The sequence below is a fragment of the Heterodontus francisci genome, chromosome 1 (assembly GCF_036365525.1).
Source record: "Heterodontus francisci isolate sHetFra1 chromosome 1, sHetFra1.hap1, whole genome shotgun sequence".
Taxonomy (NCBI): Eukaryota; Metazoa; Chordata; class Chondrichthyes; order Heterodontiformes; family Heterodontidae; genus Heterodontus; species Heterodontus francisci.
This window is the reverse complement of record NC_090371.1, coordinates 87705946-87733163: the sequence shown is the minus strand read 5'-3', so window position 1 is coordinate 87733163 and position 27218 is coordinate 87705946. Positions and strand designations below refer to the sequence as shown.

At 43.2% G+C, this 27218-nt stretch overlaps 1 protein-coding gene across 1 annotated transcript in view; it reads right to left on the bottom strand.

Annotated features, from left to right (window-relative positions):
- Nucleotides 1–1423: 1423 nt before the first annotated feature.
- Nucleotides 1424–27218, bottom strand: part of LOC137370623 (protein unc-13 homolog B-like) — a 783931-nt gene continuing 758136 nt past the window's right edge. Inside the window, exons 36-38 of the mRNA XM_068032730.1 lie at nucleotides 22219–22311; nucleotides 9910–10069; nucleotides 1424–3142 (exon numbers count right to left, since the gene is read on the bottom strand). Coding sequence (XP_067888831.1) covers nucleotides 2857–3142; nucleotides 9910–10069; nucleotides 22219–22311 — 539 coding nt within the window. The 3' untranslated portion in view covers nucleotides 1424–2856. The remainder of the gene's footprint in view (nucleotides 3143–9909; nucleotides 10070–22218; nucleotides 22312–27218) is intronic.

Below are 27218 nucleotides of genomic sequence, written 5' to 3'. Positions count from 1 at the left end.
CAGCACCCCATCCACCATCATAAGCATTCAGTCCTTCCACCACTGGCACAACCTGGCTGCAGTGTGTACCACGTACAAGATGCACTGCAACAACTTACCTATGTTCCTTCAGCACCTTCTAAACCCCTGACCTCTACCACTTAGAAGAACAAGGGAAGTAGGCACAGGAACATCACCACCTCCAAATTCCCCTCCAAGTCACACACCATCCTGACTTGAAAATATATCGCCATTCCTTCACAGTTGCTGGGTCAAAATCCTGGAACTCACGCCCTAACACTATGATGGGTGTACCTACACCACAGGGACAGCAGCGGTTCAAGGCGGTGGTTCACCACCACCCTCTCAAGGGCAATAAATACTAGCCTTGCCAGCAAAGCTGACATACCATGAACAACTTAAAAAAAAAATTACTCTGATTGCACAATTTGGTCAATGGGTTTCAACAACTTGCACAGAATGTCTTCTGAAAATCTTAAAACTGCAATTTTTTTTCCTCTAACTGAATTTTCTTATATTCAAAGTAAGGCTTATCACCGCCTTCTCAAGGGCAATTAGGGATGGGCAAACAAACACTGTCCTTGCCAGCAACAGCCACACCCCACAACCAAATTAAAAATTCCCTATTTTACAATGACATCATGGACGGGATCTTCAGTTGGTCATGGGATTGGGATCAGAGGCGGGTGGGCCTGCAATCTCACACCACCAGCTGTCATGCTGGTTCAGCACCACAATTCCGACCCTGAGCCATTTTTGGAGAGGTGGGTAGTCAATTGTTGGCATTTAAAGGGCCTTACCCCTTTCTCACACTGACTGGGATTTCCAATCGGCATGTGGGCTTTGCAAACGAGGCTGAAACGCAGCTAGTGCATGAAGGTGGCCATACGGCAGGAAAAGGGAGGCCGCGATTTATCCTAAGGGACCAGCCCCACTTGCACCTGTCATGGCTGCTGGGCACAGCTGCGGCTGCTGGCCATCCAGTGCAGGAGTTTCCCCTTCACAATCATGGCCAGACAGCTGTGGCCATTTTAAAGTTTAAAAAATCTGACCTTTTCTTCAGAGGGCACCTCTATGTTGAGCCACCCTCTCTCTCGCTCTCCATTATGAATTGGCAGCTCCCATCTCGGCCAGATGTGTCAGTGCTGGAGGGCCTCCCATTGGCCCTCCAGTCTCAGGAGCCCATCCGGAATCCTTAACTGGACAGAGAGCCTGCTTCCTGGCCATTAATTAGCTGACACTAAAAATTGAGATGTGCATGTCAGGAACACACTATGCAGTGTCAGGACCCGCAACTGGTCCCCATATCAGGTTTCTGACAACAGAAAGGAAATCTTGCCCCATAAAATTTATTCATTAAATTATATTTTTTGTCTTAAAGGACTGCTAGGTAACCTATAGTAACAAACATTTCTGTGCTTTGTCACGGGACTTTATTGTTTTAATTACAATACCTTGTTTTGTAGAAATGGCATGTTACATGGCTATGTCAAAATGGCATAAATGGTTTCCAAAGTGAGCAATGCACAGGTTTCAGATCCAAGACATTAAAGTGTGGAATTTCCTTGTTGGGGGAGGGGTGGGGTTGGGGGGTTCTCTCGATTGTCTGCTATAACTTTGGTGAAATATCCTCACAGACCCCGGAGAAACAGCGTAACATTTACGCAGATTTTCCAGAGTTTCTGTGGATCCTATGTCAAAGTTACAATGGATGATTGGGTGAACTCTGAGAAATTCAATGCCTTGATATATATTGATTTTACCATATGAAACAATACTAGATACATGGATGTGAATTACAGAGATCATTTTGTACAGAAGTTGTTTAAAATATTATTAGAAATGCAAGCAAAGCATTTCACACACTTCTGAATGGAGCTCAACAAATATCACCAGTGCACAGTCATTTGTAATAATTTTCAAAATGTTCAGTATCTAAGGATCAAATCTTCAGATTGCTAAGAAATTACAGAAATAAAAATAAATTCAGGGTAACTTTCACACAATTTATCAAAAACCTAATCAAGAAAAAAATAGTGGAATAAACATTTGGTCAACCTTTCTTCCACAACATTATTCACTTATTGCAGGATTAAATTGTTTTATTCTTCCTAAAAACTATTGCATATTATAACAAAGTGACACTTGTTTTAAAAAAAATCAAAAATGTAACTTTCATAGTTAAACTACACTGATTTGTTTCACAAAGCATCAATGCAACTATTGGAAGTTTCAAGCTTGACATCAGTGTGGCCAAAAGACTGTAAAGCACAAATTATTCCTGTACAGGAATCTTGCTGCACACAGCACTGCATTTTCATGGAAATAGCTTAAGTGTCTTAGAATCTATAGTCCTATAAATGGAATGTATGATTTTTATCTACAACAGTGTAAAGACATCCTTTGGCAATCCTATGGGAGGGAGACAAAAAACTGAGGCACTAGGCATGAGCATAGGATATTTTTACCATTTCTCAGTTGTACATCTCACTCTGAAGGATGGTATCACAGTGCTCAATTAAAGTGAAAAAATATTCTGGGACTCTCAGCCTCAAGTCCAGTTCATAAAATTATTTACATAAATGTAAGCATCCTATTTTTTAAGCAATAACCTTTTATTCTAAACATGATTTAAATTTCTGATTACTGTAAATAAATAAAATTCACAAAGATCTATACTTTGATTGGTATACAACACATGCTTATTAACAAAGACAAAGTAGTGCACAGGGTCCCATTTACAAAAGAGAATTTGTTGAACACTTGCACATATTGGCACAAGGTATAAATTAGAAACAAAAACTGCAGTGACCAATGCCACTGAAATAAAGAAACAACGCTCGAATAATCCAAGATTCAACTGCCTTCTTCAGCAGACCGTGATTCAGATTTCAGTTTGACAAATTCTTTTGCTACTTCATCATTGGTTCTTTGTGACAGTATACGAAGGACAGTTAGTCCTGTCTCATCCATGTGAATTCTGCGGCCTAGTGGACACCAGCAAGCACAGCTGCCTTTATCTGCAATATCTCCAAGCTGCATTAAAGCAATCCCAATAATACGATCTTCTCTGGCAAAGCAGTAATCCTTCACACAGACTTGAAGTTCATATGAATCTGGACCATCTTCATTACCCAATATACTGTAAAAGGAGGAAAAGAAAAAAGCTTTATTTCTCATTGAGAACAGTTTACTGATTTTGACGTGAGGTTATTGACTCAACATTGTTTTAAAGCATCAAAAATATTTGAAAACAATCAATGCATGGCGTATCAGATTTATGTCCTATTCTTAAACATTGCATACTACAGGTCCTGAAATTTCTTGGGGGCTCCACAACAATCTCACTGTAACTGGGGTGGAACATATCAAGAAATGACAGGTACCCAGCTGTGCTGAGTCTGCCATTTCCATATTTTCTGGGCAGCCTTCAAAGGGACAGAAATTCTGCCTGCCCATTAAAGGGGAAATATGATCAAGGGGCAGTCCTGTTGATAAGAATTCCCTACACAGGGTATTTCTGCTTCTCAGGCACTGATGGGATCCCGGTGCACTGAATGAGATAAGGTATAGTGGCATCCGACTGAGTGGAAGTGGGCCCTACCAGGGAAGTCTGAATCAGATCTGCACACCTTAAAATGGAGATATTTAACCAAAAATAATATTGACCACATGGAGTAGTTGATGCAAATAGCACAGATGAATTTCAAGAAACTGGATAAGTACATAAGGGAGAAAGGAATAGAAGGATATACAGATAGGGTTAGATAAAGTAGGGTGGGAGGAGGTTTCAGTGGAACATAAACAGCAGCATAGGCCAGTTGGGCCAAATGGCTTGGTTCTGTGCTGTAACTTTTACATAATCTAACACAGTAAGCTGGCAGTACACTGTACGGGGTCTGGGGCCTCGGCAAAACCCTTCAAAAAACTGCATGGTTAGGTGTGGCGTGAGTGCCTGCTGGCCCTATACAAGTTAGATCTCCTCCCACTGACCCTGCAAACTCTGCAGGGGTCAGTGCCGATGATACTGGTAAGTCCAATTCTTTGTATTTCCATTTCTCTTCTCAGTCTTTGAGGTTTTCTTCATATCTCCAAAGTACCTAACCTTGTAGCTTTTTCTATTACAAAATAGCATAGGAATTTTCATATATCAATGGAGGTCTCCCATTTCCTGCCAGCATAATGATGGGGGCTTTGGGATAAATTTTTGCTTTGTGGGTGGGAAACATGACCGAGGGCTGTTTCTGAGTTCTGAACCCACACCCAGGGGGAAACAGCCACTCGTTGGGATTTTGACTGGGACACCCTCTTAATTGGCATGGAGACAGATTCCCTGTCCAGTTAAGGGCTACGGCAGGCTTTCAAAGCTGGAGGGCCAATCAGAGCCCTTCCATCTTCAGAGGAGCAGATGGCTGCAGTAAAGGTTAAGTAACTGAGAGGGCGCTTCAACATGAAGGTGCCCTCTCACCAAATCTTTAAAAGTTTAATTATAAAACAGAAAAAGCAGTCAGGCCACCACTTTTGGGGGAGGGGGGGGGGAGGGTGGGTGTGGTTAGAATCCCTCTAAGGGTGGCCTGTGCCTGCACATGCACCCAGGGAGGCATGGAGGGCCTGTAGGCCTGCTTGGAGCCACTGGCACCCTAGCCTGCCACTGGGTTCCCGCCTCCAGGCAGTTGAACTATCCCCCCTCACATCGGGAAACTGGAGGCTGAGTGGAAAATCCCAGTCAGCCTCCTTTAACTATTAACAAGGCTCTTAATGAGCCTAATTGGTTGCCTGCCTCGTGGGGCAGGCGGCCTTGCTGGGCCCTAAAGCACCTCCCCCAAAGTGCCAAAGCCAGGAACGATGTTGGAAAACTGGCATGCCAGCCAGCACTGGTATTTTTAGGCCCCATCTGCCTCTGTTCCTGACTTTCCTGGGCCAGAAAATCCTGCCCTTTGTTTTCACACAGAAATTCTTGTGGATAAAAGTATCAGTAACTTGTCCACACCCTCAGCTGACACGTAATGGAAAGCGTGCAGAAAGCCTCAATGGGAAGAGAAAATAACAAAGGAAGAAGATAATTTGAATATATGGCAATTTATTTAGAACATTTATTTTTTTAATAAATATTATGCTTTGTATATTCCTGTGACAGTTTTCTTGCATATTGCACCAGGAAGGTATTTTCTCTCCAGTAAGACACCAATGAAAGAAAGAACTCATAACATACCTTTCATGTTCTCATGGTATCTTTTGAAGTGTTTCAAAGCTAATTGAGTATTTTTGAAGTGCAGTCACATGTTATGAGGCAAACATCGCATGCAATTTGTGCACAAAATGATCCCATAAATAACAAATGAGATGAATGAGTAGTTAATCTACATTTGGTCATGTTGCTTGAGGGAGGCATGTTAGCCAGAACATCAGGGAAACTTCCTGTCCTTGTTTGAATAATGCCACCTGACAAGCAGACGTAGCCTCTATGTAATGTCTCAACCAAAAGGCAACACCTCTGACAATTCAGAATACCCTCAGTATTTAACTGAACTGTCAGCCTAGATTATATGCTCAAGTCTTAGAAGGTGGCTTAAACACACAACCTTCTACTCAGAGGCCAAATTGAGTGAAGCTGTGCTAACCACTTTTACTGACGCTTGTTTAATTCATATTCCAGATGATCAGTGCCCATGTATGCAATATCCTTGCATTTAAAGTACTAAATCAGGCCCCTTAATCTTGGTAACATAATTGTAAATACAGCATTTTTAAAAGTGGAATGAGAAGTGGAGAGCAGGGCCGACTCAACCAATTCACCATATATACATGAAGGGTGGGTTCAGCATACCAGTGGCAAAGGGTGCAAAAGCTATACCGCCTTGAAACTAAGCAAAAAAGGTGTATCCTGCCAGTGGCTTTGCCTCCAGTAACACAGGTAAAATCAACCACCTTAGTGCAGGTCTGCATGCTATCAGGAGACACGATAACTTTCACAGTTAAGAATAACAGCACTGCTATGAGATAAAAAGTGTGTAATAAGGAGCAACATGAGGAAAAATTGCAAACAGTGGTACAAAGGAATAGGTGAAGCAAATAGCTGAAGTAGAACTGAAAAGTAAGATCTATATAATCAATTTTCTAAAAGAGTTTTTATTAAAATAAATACCAAGGATTCCTTACAAATTCAGCACTGATTTGAACAGAGAGGTAGCTGATAAAGACTAATATCAGATTGTCAAAATTAACTGGCACACTGGTGATTTACTAATGAAACAATATTTTTGAGGAATATAAAAGACAACTACAGCTGGAATATCAAGAATATTCACTGAAAAACCATTGCGATCAAGAAAATTTCATGTCAGGCCAATGTTTAATTTATATTTAACTTGCTGCTTTGTGGTGATGGGTATTAAATTGCTAAGGGATCTGAAAAGGGTGAAGCCAAATGAATTCGTAGAAGAGTAGAATTTGCACAAAGCTTCTATATCATATTCTTCGGCTGTATCTGAATCTTCTAATGAGCTGTGCTGCTTCTTAATTATTTGTTTCCTTTATTACCCATTTTCAATTAGAGATGTTTGCTTCAATCAATTCCCAGTCACTGATCAAAGCTTTATTTGACTATTTAAAAATGGACTGCAATGGGAACCATTTTGTTGTAAAGTTCAATACTGATCCTTACATAACTCCACAATGTGTGCTAGAGTAAACACAAGAGATTTAATGAACAAAGTCAGGACTGGGCTATGCTGTTTGGGATACAAAGCCCAGAAATATCCAGGTAGACACAAGCCGGGGATGGGCCTGTTTCCAGGTTTCAAACTTGGCCCTGGAAAGGAAACAGTTACTTACCGGGATTTTCTTGGAGGCGCCCCCTTAATTGGCATGGAGACAGGTTCCCAATCCAATTAAGAGGGTGGGCAGGCTCTCAATGCTGGAGGGACAATTAGAGGCCTTTCAGCTTGAGAGGAGCAGCAGGCTGTGATAGCAGGTAAGTAACAGAGAGGGTGCTTCAACATGGAGGCGCCATTCACCAACTTTTTAAAAACTAATTAAAAAACGGTTCTTGCAGCCAGGCTAAAACTGTGGGGTGGGGGGGGGGGGTGGGGAGGGGAAACTCCCTCTACAGGGTGACCTATGGCTGTTCTTGCACCCAGGCTGGCAGGGAGATCACTAATAGGCTTGCCCAGAACGCTGGTCCCCCATAGCCTGCCACCGGATGCCCTCCTCGAGTCACCTAAACTGCCCCCCATCATTATGGGAAATAGGAGGCTGACTGGAAAATCTGTCAGCCTCCTTTAATTGGCTTTAATGAAGGCCTTAATGAGCCTAACTGGCTACTGGCAAGTTGCCCTGTCAGCCCCAAACCCGTCTCCGTATAAATTGCCGCACTTGAAACAATGTCATAAAACTGCACGCCAGCCAGTGCCAATATTTCCGGGCCCTGTCCACCTCCATTCCCGTCCCTAGTGTGGCCCGAAAATTTAGCCCATAGACTATTTGAGCTGATCTTTGTCCCACTACCAACCATGACTCATTTTCTCAGCTGTCAACACTAGAAAAATGTTACTAGTATTTATGATCAAACAGTAGGCCCAATTGGGAGCCCAGTTAAACAATTGAACTGTCTGGATTGGATTTTTCTCCAACACTGCCATAACCCCAATCCATTTTCCGGGATCACCATTATTACCCATGCATGCAGGCTCCCAGTGGAATTCTCACCACAGGGGATGCTGTTGCAGCAGCACAAGAGGCAGCAGGGGACAATGAAGAGGCAGTAGAGCCCTGAAACCAACAGAACCTGCAGCCTTGTAGGCCTTGGCAACAACTGTTTAAGTGATTAGAGGCCAAATTGGAAGAAGAGGCCTCTGCTAGGTCCTCTCTTGCCACTGCTGCAATTCTGTGGCAACTCCAGCTGAGCCTACTGCCAGCTTTCACTAGGTAGCCTGGAGTGGATGGGAGAGAAATGAGTTGGAAGGCTGTGCTCCACTGTGGAGCATGGTGGACGAGGAAAGGGAAATTAGTAGCGGTCCGAGCAGGAGCAGGAGAGAAATATTGAGATTGGAGTATGAAGGGAGTAGTAGGTCTCAATACTCCATTTTATCACCACTTCTGCCCTGGATGGGATAGCAGAGGAAAACTTAGCCCTTTAACTTTAGAATTAAATAGGTCAAAATAGGCCACTGTTTTAAATGAGCAATAGTGAATCTCTCAAACAAGTGACCCTCAACACCTCACCTCACATCTTGCTTCTATGGGACCAGCCTAGACTGATTTGTTCAGTTAGCGTATGGTGAACGGATTGGTAACACTAGAAGACTCATATTCCTGGTGTGAATATGCATTTACTTGCATGTACACACAAATTAATGTTAGAGAAATCCTAATACACACAAGCTTTGCTACTCCAACTAATACGCTGTCAGAACCAGAAATTGAAAGAGATTAATTTATTTTTCAACAAATACTTCATTTGATTTAGATTATCTTCATATTTATAGATGGTTGGATTAAACAAACTGTCAAAATCGTCCTATAGAATCATAGAATGCTTACGGCACAGAAAGAGGCCACTTGACCCATCGTGTCTGTGCCGGTAGATTTAAAAAACTCAATTCACTTGCCATATGAATCCACGCAAAGTTTGAAGTTACCACTAAGACAGGAACTGTGCAACTTTGTGAGAATGTATCACACAGGTGGCTAGTACCAGTTTGAAGTCAGGAATCTGGTTCTTTGGACAATGGGCTTCAAGTCTGAGTAGCACCAAATGCTTGCAGATATTTGGAATGTTAGTATTGATTCCACTGTGCCTGATTAACTTGCCTCTCTAAATTACATTAATTTCACCCCATGTTATGGAATTTAGAATACATACAACTGAATTTATCTAACTTGCCTATAATCTTACAGCTTACTCTTTTCCCCTTGCTTGAATAGGTATGTAACTTCTGCCATCCTTTCATACAATTCCAGTTTCCAAAGAATATTTAAAAATGATGGACAGTTTTCCTGTTATCTTTTCCTCAATTCTTTCAGCATCTGGGCCTGGTGAACTTTCAAAATTTTTCTCTCAATTTTTTAAATACACAGTGTTCTTTCGAATATTTGGAGGAACAAAGGAAGAGGAGTAGCCATTCAGTTCATCAAGCCAATTCAGCTATTCAATTAGATCATGGCTGATCTATACCTCAACACCATTCCAGCCAAATCACCCTCAATCTGCTCATGGACATCCATGTCCAAGACAAGGTCACTTCATTTGATTAAGGCCGGTGGAGGGCTGATAGAACACAAGCTGCCAGTTTCTACTGCGAATCCAGGCCAGGATCTTCAGGTGGGTCCCAGTTTTGCTGCTCAACCGATTTAAATGCTATGCTCATCCCAGCATCCAAATTGCTTGGTGGTACAACGGCTAGCGCTGGGGTAATTCCCAGCATAGGAATTCTCTCTTGGCCCCATCCTTTTGCAATCAGGGGCCATGTTTGGGGTGGATGGATGTTCTGCCCACCCCAGGCTCCTGTGCAAATTGCAACCTGGTTGGATTCTAAGGGGAGACCCAATAGTCCTGGGTCCTTGCTTCTGTAGGTTTTCCTGTGCCTAAATTCTGCCACAGGAGCAAGTTAATTAGAAGAAATTTAGCCCCTATATCTTCAGTAGTAGGTTATTTCACCCTTCTCTGTAAAAATGAGCCAAAGTGTTCTCTGTCATTCCCACACTTTCAAGTATAGCATGGCCTCTTTTGTCTTTAAAATGATTCCAACCCTTCTAGGACTACCCTTTTATTCTTCAAGCACTTATTTTTTTAAAAGTTGCTATTTCCACAAGTTTATGTTTCTCCCTGTTTGTATCATATTTTGTACAAATTTTGATAATGCTTATCTAAAAATACAATTATTGCATCTAAAACAAACATTTACTCACAAGTGAAATGTCTCGTTGTATTTTGGAGCCCAGTTGTTGCTCTTTGATTTTGTGGTAAATTTTCTTTTCTTGTCACTAAGATGTGGTCCAATCATAGTGACCTCAACAAATGGCCGAAACATACCATTTGTCTGCCATTTTAGATCATTAGCCGCTACCACTGTAAAATATAAATCATGTCAAACTGAATCAACTGTTTCAACAAACCTCTAACCAAATTCCAGAAAAAGTGTTGAGCTCTTTGTAAAATCATACCATTTACTACTTGCAGACTGAATAATTTTTAAAACCAAAGTAGACACCTATTTCTTGAAGTTTGAATCTGTCCACCCAAAAGCACCAAAAAGAAAAACAAAATGAACACAAAATTTGACGGTAATTACCAGCAATGAAATATTCCTATGTTTACCTTAACTGCAATATGCAAAATCACCAAAGAATTCTGCCAACCACAATTAATAGCCTGTGAGAAATGAAAAGAGCTTTTGAATTTAACTAAAAGGGCCTGACAAAATAATTATTTTCTAAAGAAATGTTAGATTTGTTTAACTGTAGATTCATGGTGAAATAATGGGTAAAGGGTAATGGTCAATGGGCGTTTTTATGACTGGAAGGCTGTTTCCAGTGGGATTCCACAGCAGTCAATACTGCGCCCCTTGCTTTTCGTGATTTAGACTTAAAAGTACAGGTTATGATTAGAATTCTGCAGATGATACAAAAATTAGCCATGTTGTTGATAGTGTGAAAGAAAGCTGTAGACTGCAGGAAGATATCGATGGACTGGTCAGGTGGGCAGAAAAGTGCAAATGGAATTCAATCCAGAGAAGTGTCAGGTAATGCATTTGAGGAGGAAAAACAAGGCAAGGGAATACACAATGTGTAGAAGAACGGAGGAACACTGGAGTGCACAGTGAGACTACTTTGTACAGTTCTGGTCACTGCATTACAGGAAGGATGTGATCACACTAGAGAGGCTACAGTGGAGATTTACAAGGATAAAAACAAGAAATGCTGGAAATACTCAGCAGGTCTGGCAGCATCTGTGAAGAGAGAAGCAGAGTTAACGTTTCAGGTCAGTGACCCTTCTTCAGTTCTGTGTTTAGTTTATTTCTACTGTGCTTACCCACTGAATCTGTTTTTTTTAATGTTTGTGCTTGGAGTGCTTTGTGCTTTATAGTCTATTCACAACCTCTCTACACTAATGCTTTGTCTTTCAGCACATCATTAACATACCGTTTGCCTTTGTTCCATGACCTTCTGGTCAGTTATTCTCTGTGACCCTCTTTCCTATCAACACCTTCTCTTTTCTTATCTCTTGCCCCACCCCCCGCTTTACTTGCATAAAACCTTTTACATTTCTAATATCTGCCAGTTCTGATGAAGGGTCACTGACCTGAAACGTTAACTCTGCTTCTCTCTCCACAAATGCTGCCAGACCTGCTGAGTATTTCCAGCATTTCTTGTTTTTATTTCAGAAAATCACTCGCCTGTGGTGTGTTTACTCCTAAGTGACCTACAGTCATCTCAGACTGACCCCCTGAGGGTGTAGTAGCTGGAGGGTTCAGAGGATAGAGGTAGCAACCTGGAGGTGGGGAGCAGCGATCTGTAGCTGCTCCCTTCGCACACCAGGAGAACAAGATCACCCCTATTTTTGTGCCGATCTTGGGCCCTGCCGGTTGGTGCTTTCAACATTAACAACAACATCAACAGCTAAGGGAGTAAACCCGACAAAACCTGGAGTGGAGTCCCAGTATGCGGTTGGTGTTTCCCTCAAGTTAGTACCTTTTGGCAACTTCTGCAGGCATGTAGGCTTTTGTCTTTCCTCTGGACACCAGCCTATGAGGCCAAGAGCGGGGTGCAGATGCTGGGCAAGTCTGCACCTCCGAAAACCATGCCTAGGCTACGCAGCAAACAAAGAAAAGTAACCTTTCAGCTTGGAAGCTGGAATGTGAGGACTATGTGCCCTGGAATGAACAGCGAGGCACATTCCACAGCAAGTGTATGCAAGGCAGCCTTGATTGACCATGGGCTACACAAGCTTGGTGTTGACATTGCTGCTCTACAAGAAACCAGATTAGCTGACACAGGCTGTATTCAAGAGACTAATTACACCTTCTCTGGCATGGAAAGAGCACTGAAGATTGCCATGAGCATAGTGTAAGCTTTGCAGTGAGAAATAGTCTGACAGTCAATTGAGCCACCAGTAGCAACCTCAGAGCGCCTCATCTTCCTGCGGTTATCATCCAACGGAGGCACAGTCAACATCATAACTCTGAAGGCCAGCATTTCAGATAAAGAACATTTCTATGATTCCTAGGTGATGTTCCGAGGAACATTCCAAGTGGCGAGAAGCGATTCATCCTGGGTGATTTCAGTGCATGTGTTGGGGCAGACAGTGATTCATGGCCAACATACCTTGGTTGTCATGGGGTGGGCAAGATCAATGATAATGGACAATGCCTTCTTGAGCTTTGTGCTCTGAATGAACTCTGCATCACCAACAACTTCTTCCAGGGCAGACATCGCCACAAGGTATCATGGTCACCCAAGGTCTGGACATTGGCATTACGCAGGCCTTGAGGTCTGCATTGTCTCTGACTGGTGCACAAATGGCATCCTCCATTGAGAGATTAGTGGCTCTAATGGAGCGCCACATTCAGCAGACCACTCAGTGACTGCAGGACATTCGTGCATACCTGCATACCCTCATCCTGACCATGGGCGCAAAGCACCAATGGCAATGCGAGAGGGGGACAGGGGACCTGTTTGTGCTTGGAGTGCTTTGTGCTTTACAGTCTATTCACACCCTCTCTGCACTAATGCTTTGTCTTTCAGCACAACCTTGATGGCCGCATGCGTACAGTCAATGACATCCTGCACCTGGGGGAATCCAGCGATGGCCCGAATCCGATGGACTGCTCAGCTTGAGAGTTGCGTACGTAGTTACCAGCCCTCCTGAAAAGGGCGCTGATGCCCTCCTTGATGTACTGAAGGAATGATCCAGTAACGTAGAGGTTCAGTGCCACGGTGACCTTCAGCGCCACTGGCATTGGATTTCCACCAAGTCCCTTGGGGTACAGCTCATCCTGCATCACAGTGCAGAAGTCAGTGACGGCCTCCATGGAGAGGTGGAGTCTTTGCTGGAACTGCCTCTTGAACATCAGTAGGTAGTTGAGCCTCGATCTGTAGACCCTTTCTGGAGGCTACTTTCTTCGTGTGTGGGGGAGATCCCTCTCTTCTCTGCGCCCTTCTCCACTGTCTGGAGGCCAGTGCTGACCCTCCTGGTGCGGTGCAGCTGCAGGTACCTGGCCCTCCCTCCCACTCTGCTACACCTCCTCTTCAATGTGTTCCTGAAGCCTAGAGGAATGAGGCCCATGATAGGTTGCCCATCCCTAAATGCTAGTCCTTCACTGCAACCGGATCGCCCCTCTTCCCCCCAACTTGTGAGCTTTGCTGAACTGGCATGCCCATTGCCCTCTTGCAATGGTCACCCCACCCTGCAGTTCGGATACTCTTTCCCTCACTCCTGACACAATGCGCGATGCCCTCCCTTTGCCACCTGCCTGGCAATCGATGATTGCCATCCCAATGGTCTCCCCGAGCAGCCAGCCATGCTCTCCCGCCTCTATGCCCCATGAAACCCGTGCGCCATTTATAAAATTCAATCCCGACCATATAATTGCTTTCAACTTGCCTCTTAACTATCTTAATTATCTGCTCGCCATGTCGCCATTAGAACTCTGTGCTCCATGTTTTCATCATCGATCGGGATGGGACATCTATTACGACGTTGGACTTCCTGTCCAGTGTCCCATCCGATTTTATGGCCCCATCCCCAATCCCGCCTCCATTCCCGTCCCCTAGGTCCACTTAAAATTCGACCCACTTTTTAGCTCCACTCATTCCTCTCTCTCTAGGCACCTCCTCACATCCCCATCCAAACAGCCAACACTCACACTCACTGTCATCTTTCTGCCATCTCACATCCATGCCTCACGGTCACCCTTCACACATATGTCCTTCGCTCCTCTCCACACTCATAATTCTGTTTCCTCACCTTACAGAAGACAGCACAGAACTCCAGGGAGAGGCAGAGAAACAGAGAACTGGAGTGGGTGGTGGGGGGGCGAGCCTTGAGTGATAGCCACCTTGATAACCACTGCAATGAGTGCTCACCAGGACCACTGCAAAGGAGTTCCAGGAGGCTGTAGATGTCAGCAATCACCTGCCATGAAAGCCTGAGCCTCATGGGGCACTGGTGTTCACACGTGTCAAGAGAACTGATCCTCTGCCTGTAGATGAGGTCTTGTCTCTTTTGAGCTGGATCTCCATATCCATCCTATCTGGCCTGTGGAGCGGCATGGGGCTGATGAGAAGGCAGCTGGTGCTGGTGTTGCTGCTGCTGCTCCTGGTGCTATTGGTGCTGCTTTTGCTGAAATTGTTTCTCAACAGGGGTCCAAGGTACAGCCGCATAAGCTCAAGGGTAATCTGTGGATTACCACCTGAGCCACATGGAAATTGGCATAGGGTCATGCGGATTAGAGAATTAAATGCGTCATTCAAAGCGTGGTGGGGGAAGAAGTGGTTTCGATTTATAGGGGCACTGGCACCACTACTGGGGAAAGAGGGAGCTGTTCCGTTGGAATGGGGTCCACTAAAACTGAATAGGGGGCAGCGTCCTGGCGAATCAAATACCTAGGGCTGTGAAATGGCTCTAAAACTAAAAGGTGGGAGAAAAATTTAGAAATCTAAAGAGAAAAGTTGAGGCAATAGAGCAGTGTAATGATTTGGGTAAAGACAAGCAGAGTGGGACAGGAAGGGATAGAGAGCTTAATGGTAATTGTGCATCAGTGAATAAGGTTTATGCAAAGAATAGTGGTTAAAAAAGAAAATTAAATGCATGAAGCATTCATAATAAGACACATGAACTAGCGGCACACAGAGAAAAATGGTTTAGATCTAATCACCATTACACACAGACAAGGTGACCAGGGTTGGGAAATAAATATTCCAGAATAACCTTTCAAAAAGACAGGCAGAATTGACAAGTAGCATGAGTAGCCCTGATAGTAAAGGATGACATAAGGATAGTAGCAAGAAAGAGCCTTGTCTCAGAAGATCAGGAAGTTGAATCAGTATCGGTGGAGATTAGGAATAACAAGGGTCAGAAGGTGCTGGTGGGAGTAGTTTATAAGCCCCATAACAGTAGTTGTAGCATTTGACATAGCATTAAGCAAGAAATAGTTGGAGGTTGTAACAAAGGCAATGTAATAATCATGGGGGAAACCTTAATCTTACATAGACTGGACAAATCAAATTGGCAAAGGTAGTCTGGAAGATGAGTTTGTAGAATGATTTTATGACAGTTTCCTGGAACAATACATTGTAGAACCAACCAGGGATAAAGCTATTTTGGATCTTGTATAGTGAAGCAGAGTTAATTAGTAATCTCATAGCAAAATATCCTCTGGGAAAAAGTGATCACAATAAAATTGAATTTCATATGAACTTTGTGAGCAACATATTCAATTCCAAAACAAGAATCTAAAACTCAAACAAAGCCAATTGCATATATATGAGGGGAAAGCTGGCTAAGGTTGAATGGGGTAACTGGACTAAAAGGTAGGGCAGTAAACAAACAGGGGGAAACATTTAAAGAAATTATATAAAATGCTCACAAAAATATATTTTATTACAAAACAAAAATACGGTGAGAAAGATCCACCCATGGCTTACTAGGGAGGTTAAGGATAGCATCAGATTAAAAGAAAAGGTTTATAATGATGTGAAGAATAGTTGTTTAGAAACCAGAAAAGGGCCACCGAAAACTTGATAAAAAGGGGAGAAATAGAGCGAGAGTAAACTATTCAGGAACATAAAAATGGATTGTAAGAGCATTTATAAGGAGGAGCATACCTAAAGTAAATGTTGGTCACTTAGAAGCAGAGGCAGGAGAAATATCATGGGGAATGAGGAAATGGCAGATGTTGAATGAATGTTTTGTGTTTGTCTTCACAATAGAAGAGACAAATTACATACCAGTAATAGAGGTTACGAAGGGGCAAATAAGAGTGAAGAATTTATAGTAATTAATATCAGCAGAGAAAAAGTACAAGAGAAACATAAGACTAAAAGCCAACAAATCCCCAGGACCTGATGGCCTATATCCTCGGGTGCTAAAAGAGGTAGCTGCAGAGATAGTGGATGCACTGGTTATAATTTTCCAAAATTCCCTAGATTCTAGAACAGTACTAATGGATTTGAAGTTTGAATGGATAATACCGCTATTCAAGAAAGGAGGGAGAGAGAAAACAGGAAACTACAGTCCAATTAGCTTGATATCAGGAGTCAGGAAAATGCTTGGATCTATTATTAAGGAAATCTTAACAATGCACTTAGAAAATCACAGTATGATCAAACAAAGTCAACATGGTTTTACAAAAGGGAAATTGTGTTTGACAAATTTATTAGAGTTTTTTGAGGATGTAACAAGTAGGGCACACTACCACCTGCACGTTCCCCTTCAAGCCACACACCATCCTGACTTGGAACTAGATCACTGTTCCTTCTGTCGCTGGGTCAAAAACCTGGAAATCCCTTCCTGACAGCATTGTGGGTGTACCTACACCACATGGACTGCAGTGCTTCAAGAAGGCAGCTCACCACCACCTTCTCAAGGCCATTAGGGATAAGCAATAAATACTGGCCTTATCAGCGATACTCACATTCCATGAGCAAATAGAAAAAAGATAAAGTGGAGCCAGTAGGCGTAGTATATTTGGATTTCCAAAAGGCTTTCGATAAGGTGCCACACAAAAGGTTAATAGAGCAAATAAGGGCTCATAGAATTGGGGGTAATGTAATAACATGGATAGAGGATTGGTTAACAGACAGGAAGCAGAGGGCAGGGATAAACAGGGCATTTTCAAGTTGGCAGGCTGTAAATAATGGAGTGCCATAAGGATCAGCACTAGGGCCTCAGCTATTTATAATCTATATTAATAACTTTGTCAAAGACTGAGAGTAATGTATCCAATTTTGTTGACAATACAAAGCTAGGTGGGAATATAAGCTGTGAGTAGGACACAAAGAGGCTGCAAAGAGATATAGATAGGTGAAGTGAGTGGGCAACAAGGTGGCAGATGGAGTATAATGCTGGGACTGTGTGAAGTTATTCACTTTGGTTGTAAGAATAGAAAAGCAGAACACTTTTTTTAAAAAAAGGTATGAAACTCAAATGTCGATGTTCAGAGAGACATGGGTGTACTCATACAATGAAGAAAGTTAGTTAGCATGCAGGTACAGCAAGCAATTAGGAAGGCAAATGGCATGTTACTCTTCATTGCAAGGGGTTTGGAGTACATGAATAAAGAAGGCTTGCTACAATTATATAGGGCTTTGGTGAGACTACACCTGGAGTACTGTGTGCATTTTGGTCTCCATTTCTAAGGGAGTATATACTTGCATTGGCAGCAGTACAGTGAAGGTTCACTAGATTGGTTCATGGGTTGATGTTACGACCAGGTGAGAAAGCTGTCTGGGGTCCCTTTCAGCCTTCACCTGGTCTTACTGTAACAGGATTTAATTTTAAACATACAAAATTTTTAATTTTGAGCTCCCCCTTGGTGAATCCTTGTTCACTGCTTTCCAATTATAAGGCAAAGAGATGAGCACAAACAGGCTTTCTTAGGTTTAAAGAAAATAGGTGAAATTTATTAAAACTTAAACTCTGATTCAGTTAACACTGACGGATACACGCCGCGCCCCATGCTAGCATGCGTACGTGATACGCACATGCAAATAGAAACAGAAAAGAGAAGAAAAATAAAGTGGAGAGATTTGAGGCAATATCTGAAGAGTTTCTTGTTACTGTGCTTCGAGCTCACTGTAGAGTCCTTGCTTGTAGGTAATTCTTGCTTTTTGTTGGGGCCCAGTACCTTGTTCACTGTAGGAGACTTTTTTCTCTTGGGGTCCATGTGTTTTCAATGGATTCCAAAGCTGGTGAGAAAGAGATCAGAGCAGACAGGAGAGGCTGTGGCATGCCAGCCACGAGAGGTCTTTTCAGTCCAGGAGCAAACAACTTTCTGTCAGTTCAAAATTCTGTGGCAAGTTCAAATTCCTGCAATAGCCAGTTAGTCATGTGACTAAACTGGTCTGACCATGTCTTCTGTGTGTTCGGCCATCTTAGCAGTTAACCCGGAATGTGAGCTCCTCCACCCTCAATGTCTGGTAATCAAAAGTGCAGTGTGGATTAAATTGGAGAAGGGAGTATCCCCTTTGTCCTTTCCAAGTACTGTCTATTAATATGCAAAAATTTCTCTCCAGCCAAGGATCCATTGTGGTTTTTTTTAACCAGTTCTTTCTTCACTCCAGTGACAGTTTAAAATTAATGTTCATGTGGCGAAATTAATATTCCTCATTCTTGGCAGGTGGGGACCTGCATGACAGTTGATCTATGACGAGGGGCTGAGTAAACTGGGTCTGTACTCTCTGGAGTTTAGAAGAATGAGAGGTGATCTCATTGAAACTTAGAAGATTCTGAAGGGGCTTGACAGGATAGACAGTGCGAGGTTGTTTCCCTTGGCTGGGGAATCGAGAACATGGGGGCACAGTCTCAGGGATAAGGAGTTGATCATTTAGGATGTTGGTGGAGAGACTTTTTCACTCAAAGGGTTGTGAATCTTTGGAATTCTCTACTCCAGATGCTCCATCATTGAATATATTTAAGGCTGAGACAGAAGATTAACCAAGTTTGTAATGAATGGTGGAGCAAGCTTGAGGGTTTGAATGCTCTACACCTGTTCCTATTCTTTTATGTTCATCTGTTCTTAAGCTACTCCCATGCTGCAGTGAAGGCTGACAACAGCGAAGTTCAGATCAAGGTGAGCGAAGTTCCAGACAGGTGAACTTACTTCCAAGAAGTTGGACAGCATCTGTCCAGCAGAAAGAGCACAGTCTCAGAAGAAGTGCTGTGAAAAGCAGCCTTTTAGATGGGCACACTGCAGCTAGTCAGTTTCACTGTTTGAAGGCTTCCCAGCCTGTCAGTTTCACTGAAGCACTCTTCACTGTACCCTCACCTAGTTGACGTTGATGAGTTGCAGACAGCTCCAATAACCCGTGCACTGGCTGTTAAAGCCAGAATGCCGGGTTAAATCTTGAGATAATTGACTCTTTGAATATTTTAATTACTTAACATGGAGGTTCCCACTCCCCTGCAAACCCGCTCGGGTTAATCCCGGAAATGGGGAGGGGGGTGGGTGGTGGGATGGGAATCATGTCAGATTCCCGATCCAACGTAATTTTTCGTGACTTTAACCCCCAGTCTACATCTGAACCTTCCACCCCATGGCAATTAAAATTCTGCCTGATGGGTCGAATTGCCTCCTTCTTGTCATAAATTTGTATGATTCTATGATTACCTTTCACGAGAAACTCAAGTATTGTTCACTTGAAAAAGTGGCGTTCTACCAATTATTCACTGTAATTCTGATGCAAGATCCACAGAGATCTGAGAGAAACAACTCACCTGACTCTGGCCTTTGAAAAAAATGTGGTCACTACCAAATACCTTCTACTGATTTAGTTCTTGTAATTAATTTGGACTATTTAAGATGTTGCACTCATGCAGTAAATGCTTAAGTAGACTGATACATACTTTGCATTATCATCTTGCTTCAAAACTGTGCTTCAGTCAATGTCTTACATCAGAATTTTATTATAAATGCTCAATGCACTTTATTCTAAATTGTGCTTTTAGGATTCTCAGTTTATAGCACTGAGCAGTAGCTGGATGATGCATTAACCTCTTATGACACAACATTAGCCTTTTTGTTGCCTTTATACTTGAAAAGTCAAGCAGCAGTTATGACAAATTACTTTTGCTCCTGAGCAGCAGGGTCATTAACATGACCACTCAGATACGTTCACCTACCACCTAAAGGACTGCCCTAGGTGGGAAACAGAGACAAGAATGAAAACATTAAAAAAATGAAAAAGACAAATGTAGAAGAAAAAATAAATTTCTGTAAAGTTTTGTGCCTAGAACATATATTTCATAGTTCAGATATAACATGATTACAGATGCAAAATAATCTACAATACATCAAAAATGCTGCATGGGGGCAACTTTCCAAAGGTACTACATCATAGACAGCACTGTCAGCATAACAATTAACTGCCAGGGCACTTAAAGACAAAAATTGGAAATGGACTGGTCTGTAATTGATCCTGTCTATTTACAGCAATTAGATCTTTTGGCATTAAAAGGGCACACACGTCATATACATCCACCTTAGCAGCAGTATAATACATTGGCCAGGATTTCACAGTCAGCAGCAAAGCAACTATGCTTGCCATTGACCTCCCATTTCCCAAAATCATTTTGAATCTGGTGCCAAGACAAGGCGATTTCCAGAGTTCCAGCAACACAATTGATGTCATCAAGCAGGGTAAGCAGGCAATCATCAAGCAGGGTAAGCTGGCAATCACACTGAAGTATTCCCACAGACAGCAAAACAGGAAGCAAAATGCACTGAATTTTTCACTTTTAATTACATTTTACAGAATGTGTAATAAATGATTGGGACATAGACATCGGATGATGGTAGAAGCTGAACTATCAAATAAACCTTTTAAAAAGAAATTCAAAAATGTGATTTTTTAAAATCATAATGGGGAAATGTGACATTCCACAAATATAAAATTATTTTTTCAGGGGCAGTGAGGCTGTTCAACATTAATTACAGACTTAGTATGCCTTTAAAAACCTAGTCACACCTCATTCAACAAGTTGCAACTTTTTCAAGGGTTTTTACAGTGAGACTAATAATGTAAAGGCTGTGTTTGCTGACAACGCAACCACTAGGTGGCGCAGTGCTTGCACATGCGCAAATGCAAGCTCTTCAACTGGAACGTCAGTGTCTACGACGTTCAGGCAGCTGCAAGGATTAAAAATGGCGCTGCTCAATTTATCACAGGAAATGCTTATGGCTAGATCATTCCAGCAAACTAACCTTACATTAAGTTGGGTGGAAGCCCAGTAATATGCTACTATGTAGTTATAGGATACTAACTGTAATCCTCAGATGCATTTAGTATTCCAGTAATCCTATTAAATACAAAAGGAATTTCCATTGGAAGATAGTGAATTAGCACCACGATAGATGGAAAAGAAAATCGGGCAGAGTATAAAATGTGCTGCCAATTCGTTATTGTGATTCGTTTATATGACTGATTTCAGCCAGACACAGCTACTAGCTCCCGCTCCACTGGCCGCTCTACCCCCTCGCCAACTCGCTTTCTTCCCCTCCTCCCCACCGGCTGCTTTCTACCCCCAGCCACTCGCTCCAGACCTCGCTGCTTCCCCCTCGCCACTTCCCTTCCTGATTTTTCCCCACTCATGCCACACTGCTCTCCAGCAGCTCACACACCTGGCCCCACCCGTCCCCGAGCTTTGGGCAGCGCTGCATCCCTCCTGTCGGCCATTCGCTCCCATGTTTCATCAGCCTCCAGGCGCTGCCTGAACAAGCAAGGGGTGACAGGTCGATGTCATCCCGCGCATGCGCCACTAAGTCCTGGCAAGATGTAGCTGCGCATGTGCGCAGCTTGGCGCACTCTGATGACATCAGTGGGCCACTGTGTTGTCAGGAATCACTTGGTAATGTAAAAAGGCAAGTTCACATCAGTTTTGTGATTTCTACATGACTTCAACAGAGCACTCTGTGAGGTTGCGTAGAATGACCGACAGCAACGTCTGGACTTTTGCGTTTAACTGTGCCTGTGTGGACTTCAGAAGTTGCTGTCAGTTTCAAAGGAGTAATGACAACAGTGACAGTTTCCTGGCATTACTACCACAAAATCCAGGTCAAAGTGCATTACATGGTCTAATATTCCTGCTCTTAAAAAAAAAGTATTCTCCAGTTTATTATGAGCAATGCCACAGGAGATGCACTAGTTTTTTTTAAATCCCACAAATTGGAAAGTTAAAAACGGATACTAAGAAAATAAATAAAAACAAGAATTAGACAGATTAGAAAGAAATGAACCACTAATTAATTTAAACTGTAAAATTGCAAGATCAACAAATGACAACAAAAGTAGAAAACTGAGATGTATTTCATAATTTCCCATTTTTGAATATGAATTTAGTGGGAGACAGCTTCTTTGAAGTTTAAAGGGCAGAAAAATTGTGACCTCAAACTATGTAGATCGGTGTGGTTTTCCAGATTGCTGTGTTGGAGTTTGGATTCTTGTATTTTGGGGACCTAATGCCCTTTCTATTTGAATATCTGTTGATGATACTATTCTTACCTTTCACTGTTATTTTGTGTTCTCCTGTTCCTGGATGGGTGAAAAGATCTATTTGTATGGAGACTTCACCCACTGGGTCATCCACACCAGAGCCTGATTAACAATTAAAACAAAAAGGTAAACAATAGAAATTACAGGCTCATCCTCTAAATGCAACACGTTAAGTGCAGGCATGTCACTGCCACATCCATATCAGACTACTGTGTAACATATTTAAAAGGAGTGTGACATTAAAATACATGGCTTTCATGCTTAAAATCATTCTGATGTGATGTCATCCATGCATAACATTTCCACATATCATTCATGCATACATACTGATCAGAACTAAGAATTAAAGATTGTCTCAAGGACAGGAGGAAAGAAGCCACTGGCAGAGGAAGCTATTGCTTCAGTTGAGTTTGTGTGACTTTCAACAATGTGTAGTTAGCATCTAATGATGTATGTATTCCCTCTTTAAACTGTTAGATTCAGTAGGTTCCCACTTCAAAGACTTTTGCACGGGGTTGTGCTTTAATTTTATTTTAGAGATACAGCACTGAAACAGGCCCTTCGGCCCACCAAGTCTGTGCCGACCAACAACCACCCATTTATACTAACCCTACAGTAATCCCATATTCCCTACCACCTACCTACACTAGGGGCAATTTACAACGGCCAATTTACCTATCACCTGCAAGAAGGCATGAAAAAAATTGTTAAATGTGAAGACTGGCGATAACTAAAAAAAGTCAAGTGCTAAGACTCGCTGCTACTGGAGATCTAAATTACAAATGCAGACCATCCTGCACATACAGGTGTAGACTCCAGGTAGTGCAACACTGGCCAGAATTTAATGCCTCCTCCCACCCCCGGAAGCAGGCTGGGGGTGGGGGTGCGTAAAATCGTGTGGGAGGCTGTTACCTACCCGTCCCCTTTGCTATTTTACCAGTGGCAGGAGAGGTGGCAAACAGCCCACCCTGCACGCCCATTGAGACCCTTAAGTGGATAATTAATTGCCACTTAAGAGCCTCTTCACGCTGCCATTTGTATTTTACCAGAGGTGGATGGGCACTTCAACACCTGAGGTGGCTGCCCAGTAACAGCTGGCAGTCTCCTTGCATGCGGGGAGCGGCTCTCCTGATCAGGAACCCTGTGCCCCCATGGAGGGCCCCACAGCGGCAGCCCCCTGCCCTGCCCTCTGACCCACCATCCTATGAATTCTTGAGCGAGGCCAATTAAGAGTTTGGGCCACGCAAAAATAGCAGCATGGCTGCCAGGCCGAGGCAGAAGTGGGCTCTCCCTCAAATTTCCAGTTGGGGGGTGGGGCCATTGCCTCAACGTTAAATTCTGGCCATTGACATTGTTTTCATTACTACAGTAATGTAGAAATGTCTGCTTTTCCATTTAGCAAATACTATATTTGCACTTCAGTGGCAACAGACCCAAAACTAATTACTTTAGAGTGTCAGGTTACATTATTAAAGTTGATGGGCATTTCTTAAAATAGAACTGATAACTCTGCTAACTGGAGATCGGTGGTGTAGTGGTAATGCCACAGAACTAGTAATCCAGAGGCCCAAGCTAATGGGACCATGGCATCTGTTGGAATTTAAATTCAACTAATTAATAAAAATCTGGAATTGAAAGACAGTTGCATGACACCATTACTGAGACTAGCATTGATTGTTGTAAAAACTCATCTGGATCACTAATGTCCTTTAGGGAAGGAAATCTGCCGTCCTTACCTGGTCTGGCCTACATTTGACTCCAGACCCACAGCAATGTGGCTGACTCTTAACTACCCTCTGAAATGGCCTAGCAAGCCACTCAGTTGTCGAAGGCGATTAGGGAAGGGCAACAAATGCTGGCTTTGCCAGCGACGCCCACATCCATGAAAGAATAAACAAAAAATGCCATTATTCACTGTATGCTGGTTACAGTCAGCTCTATACAGGCGTAATCCTCCTGTCACTGCTAGAAATGACATGGAGTTGTTTTTGCCAGTCAGTAGCTACTCCATTATGACTCCTGTAAACTGTCAGCCAGAAGTTTTAGCTCTTCACAGAAACATAGAAAATAGGAGCAGGAATAGGCCATTCGGCCCTTCGGGCCTGCTCCGCCATTCAAAAAAGATCAAGGCTGATCGTCTAATTCAGTACCCTGTTCCCGCTTTCTCCCCATATCCCTTGATCCCTTTGGCATTGATATATCTATCTCTTTCTTGAATATATTTACTGACGGCCTCCACTACCTTCTGCGGTAGAGAATTCAACAGGTTCACCGCCTTTGAGTGAAGAAATTTCTCCTCATCTCAGTTCTAAATTGCACACCCCATTTCCTGAGACTGTAACCCCTGGTTCGGGACTCCCCAGCCAGTGTGAACATCCTCCCTGCATCTAGCCTGTCTAGTCCTGCTAGAATTTTATAGGTTTCTATGAGATCCCCTCTCATTCTTCTAAACTCTAGTGAATATAGGCCTAGTCGATCCAATCTCTCCTCATACGTCAATCCTGCCATCCCAGGAATCAGCCTAGTAAATCTTCTTTACACTCCCTCCACAGGCCAAATCATGAAATAAACTCTGTGGGTGTTCTGTTTGCAGGAACAACCTGTACCAGTTTGAGAAACTTAAGATTGGAATGCATAATTTGACCACATTGGATTCAATAAATGTGGGAAAGTAACAAAATCCAGCCAAATCTAACTGTTTTTTCTTTCCATTTTCAGTGTTAAATATTAAAGGATACAATGATGATGCCAATTGCAATTTGCACAGCTGCCACGACTTCTTTCTGAATTAGTTATATTACAAAATGTAAGGAAAGGAAATTCAGACAGGGAAAATTTGCATCAGATTAATAATTGTAACAGATTTGCAAATGAAATTACTCTATTTGCCATATATGGCATTATATTGCATGACAACAATGACTATGTATTTTTCTTTCCCCTCTCCCCACTCTCTATTTATTCCTCTTCTCTTACTGAGGGTGAGAAAATGACCTAATCTAGACAAATCTTTTGGCAATCATTGGGAGTGTATATAAATATCACAGGTAATTTCTGTGGCAGCTTGCTCCCTTACGGTGACTCATTTCTCAAATTGACCCTCCTTCCTTACAGGAACACGTAGTTAAAAAGTTCAGGCCAGAACTTTCAAACAAGCACCAAGATGTTGCTTGGCTGGTGGTGAGAAGGGCCCTCCCCATCAGATCCTTCCTGCACGCCCAGAGTCTCAACCCCTCCGCACGCTGCCCTCGAGGTGGCTGTGGTGGGGAAGATACTATTGCCCACCTCCTTCTAGAATGTGCCTTTGCAAAGCAGGTGTGCAAAGAGACACAGTGGTTTTTGTTGAGGTTCATCCCGAGCAGCTCTGTAACACAGGACTCTGTGCTCCACAGGCTGTTCCCAGGGACGTACACCAAGATAAACACCAACTGTTACTGGAGAACCATCAACTCAGTGAAGGATGCACTTTGGTCTGCCCGAAACCTGCTGGACTTCCAGAGCAAAGAGCTGTCCATGACCAAGTGCTGCAGACTGGCGCATTCCAAGGTCCACAACTATGTGCTGAGGGACGCACTAAAGCTTGGGGCAGCCGCTGTAAAGTCCCAATGGGAAAAGACCATTGTGTAAGGTCCTCCTGCCATAGTATACTGAGGGTCTAGAACCCATGTAAAACCCCATGGGCTGTATGTACCAAAATGTTTTTTGCTATGTAATGCCAATGTACATTGCATTTAAAATAGAATGGAAAGAACTGTGAGGCACTTAAGTTTTCTGTACCAAAGAAATCTGATCTCCATTGTACTTCCCAAAATGGGATTTTTTTTAAATTCATTCATGGGATGTAGGCGTCACTGGCCAGGCCAGCATTTATTGCCCATCCCAAATTGCCCTTGAGAAGGTGGCGGTGAGCTGCCTTCTTGAACCGCTGCAGTCCATGTGGGGTAGGTACACCCACAGTGCTGTTAGGAAGGGAGTTCCAGGATTTTGACCCAGCGACAGTGAAGGAACGGCGATATAGTTCCAAGTCAGGATGGTGTGTGAATTGGAGGGGAACTTGCAGGTGGTGGTGTTCCCATGTATTTGCTGCCCTTGTCCTTCTAGTTGGTAGAGGTCGCGGGTTTGGAAGTTGCTGTCTAAGGAGCCTTGGTGCATTGCTGCAATGCATCTTGTAGATGGTACACACTGCTGCCACTGTGCGTTGGTGGTGGAGGGAGTGAATGTTTGCGGATGGGGTGCCAATCAAGCGGGCTGCTTTGTCCTGGATGGTGTTGAGCTTCTTGAGTGTTGTTGGAGCTGCACCCATCCAGGCAAGTGGAGCGAATTCCATCACACTCCTGACTTGTGCCTTGTAGAAGGTGGACAGGCTTTGGGGAGTCAGGAGGTGAGCTACTCGCCACAGGATTCCTATCCTCTGACCTGCTCTTGTAGCCACGGTATTTATATGGCTACTCCAGTTCAGTTTCTGGTCAATGGTAGCCCCTAGGATGTTGATAGTGGGGGATTCAGCGATGGTAATGCCGTTGAATGTCAAGGGGAGATAGTTAGATTCTCTCTTGTTGGAGATGGTCATTGCCTGGCACTTGTGTGGCTCGAATGTTACTTGCCACTTAGCCCAAGCCTGGATATTGTCCAGATCTTGCTGCATTGCTACACGGACTGCTTCAGTATCTGAGGAGTCACAAATGGTGCTGAATATTGTGCAATCATCAGCGAACATCCCCACTTCTGACCTAATGATTGAAAGGTCATTGATGAAGCAGCTGAAGATGGTTGGGCCTAGGACACTACCCTGAGGAACTCCTGCAGTGATGTCCTGGAGCTCAGATGATTGACCTCCAACAACCACAACCATCTTTCTTTGTGCTAGGTATGACTCCAGCCAGCGGAGGGTTTTCCCCGATTCCCATTGACCTCAGTTTTGCTAGGGCTCTTTGATGCCATACTCGGTCAAATGCTGCCTTGATGTCAAGGGCAGTCACTCTCACCTCACCTCTTGAGTTCAGCTCTTT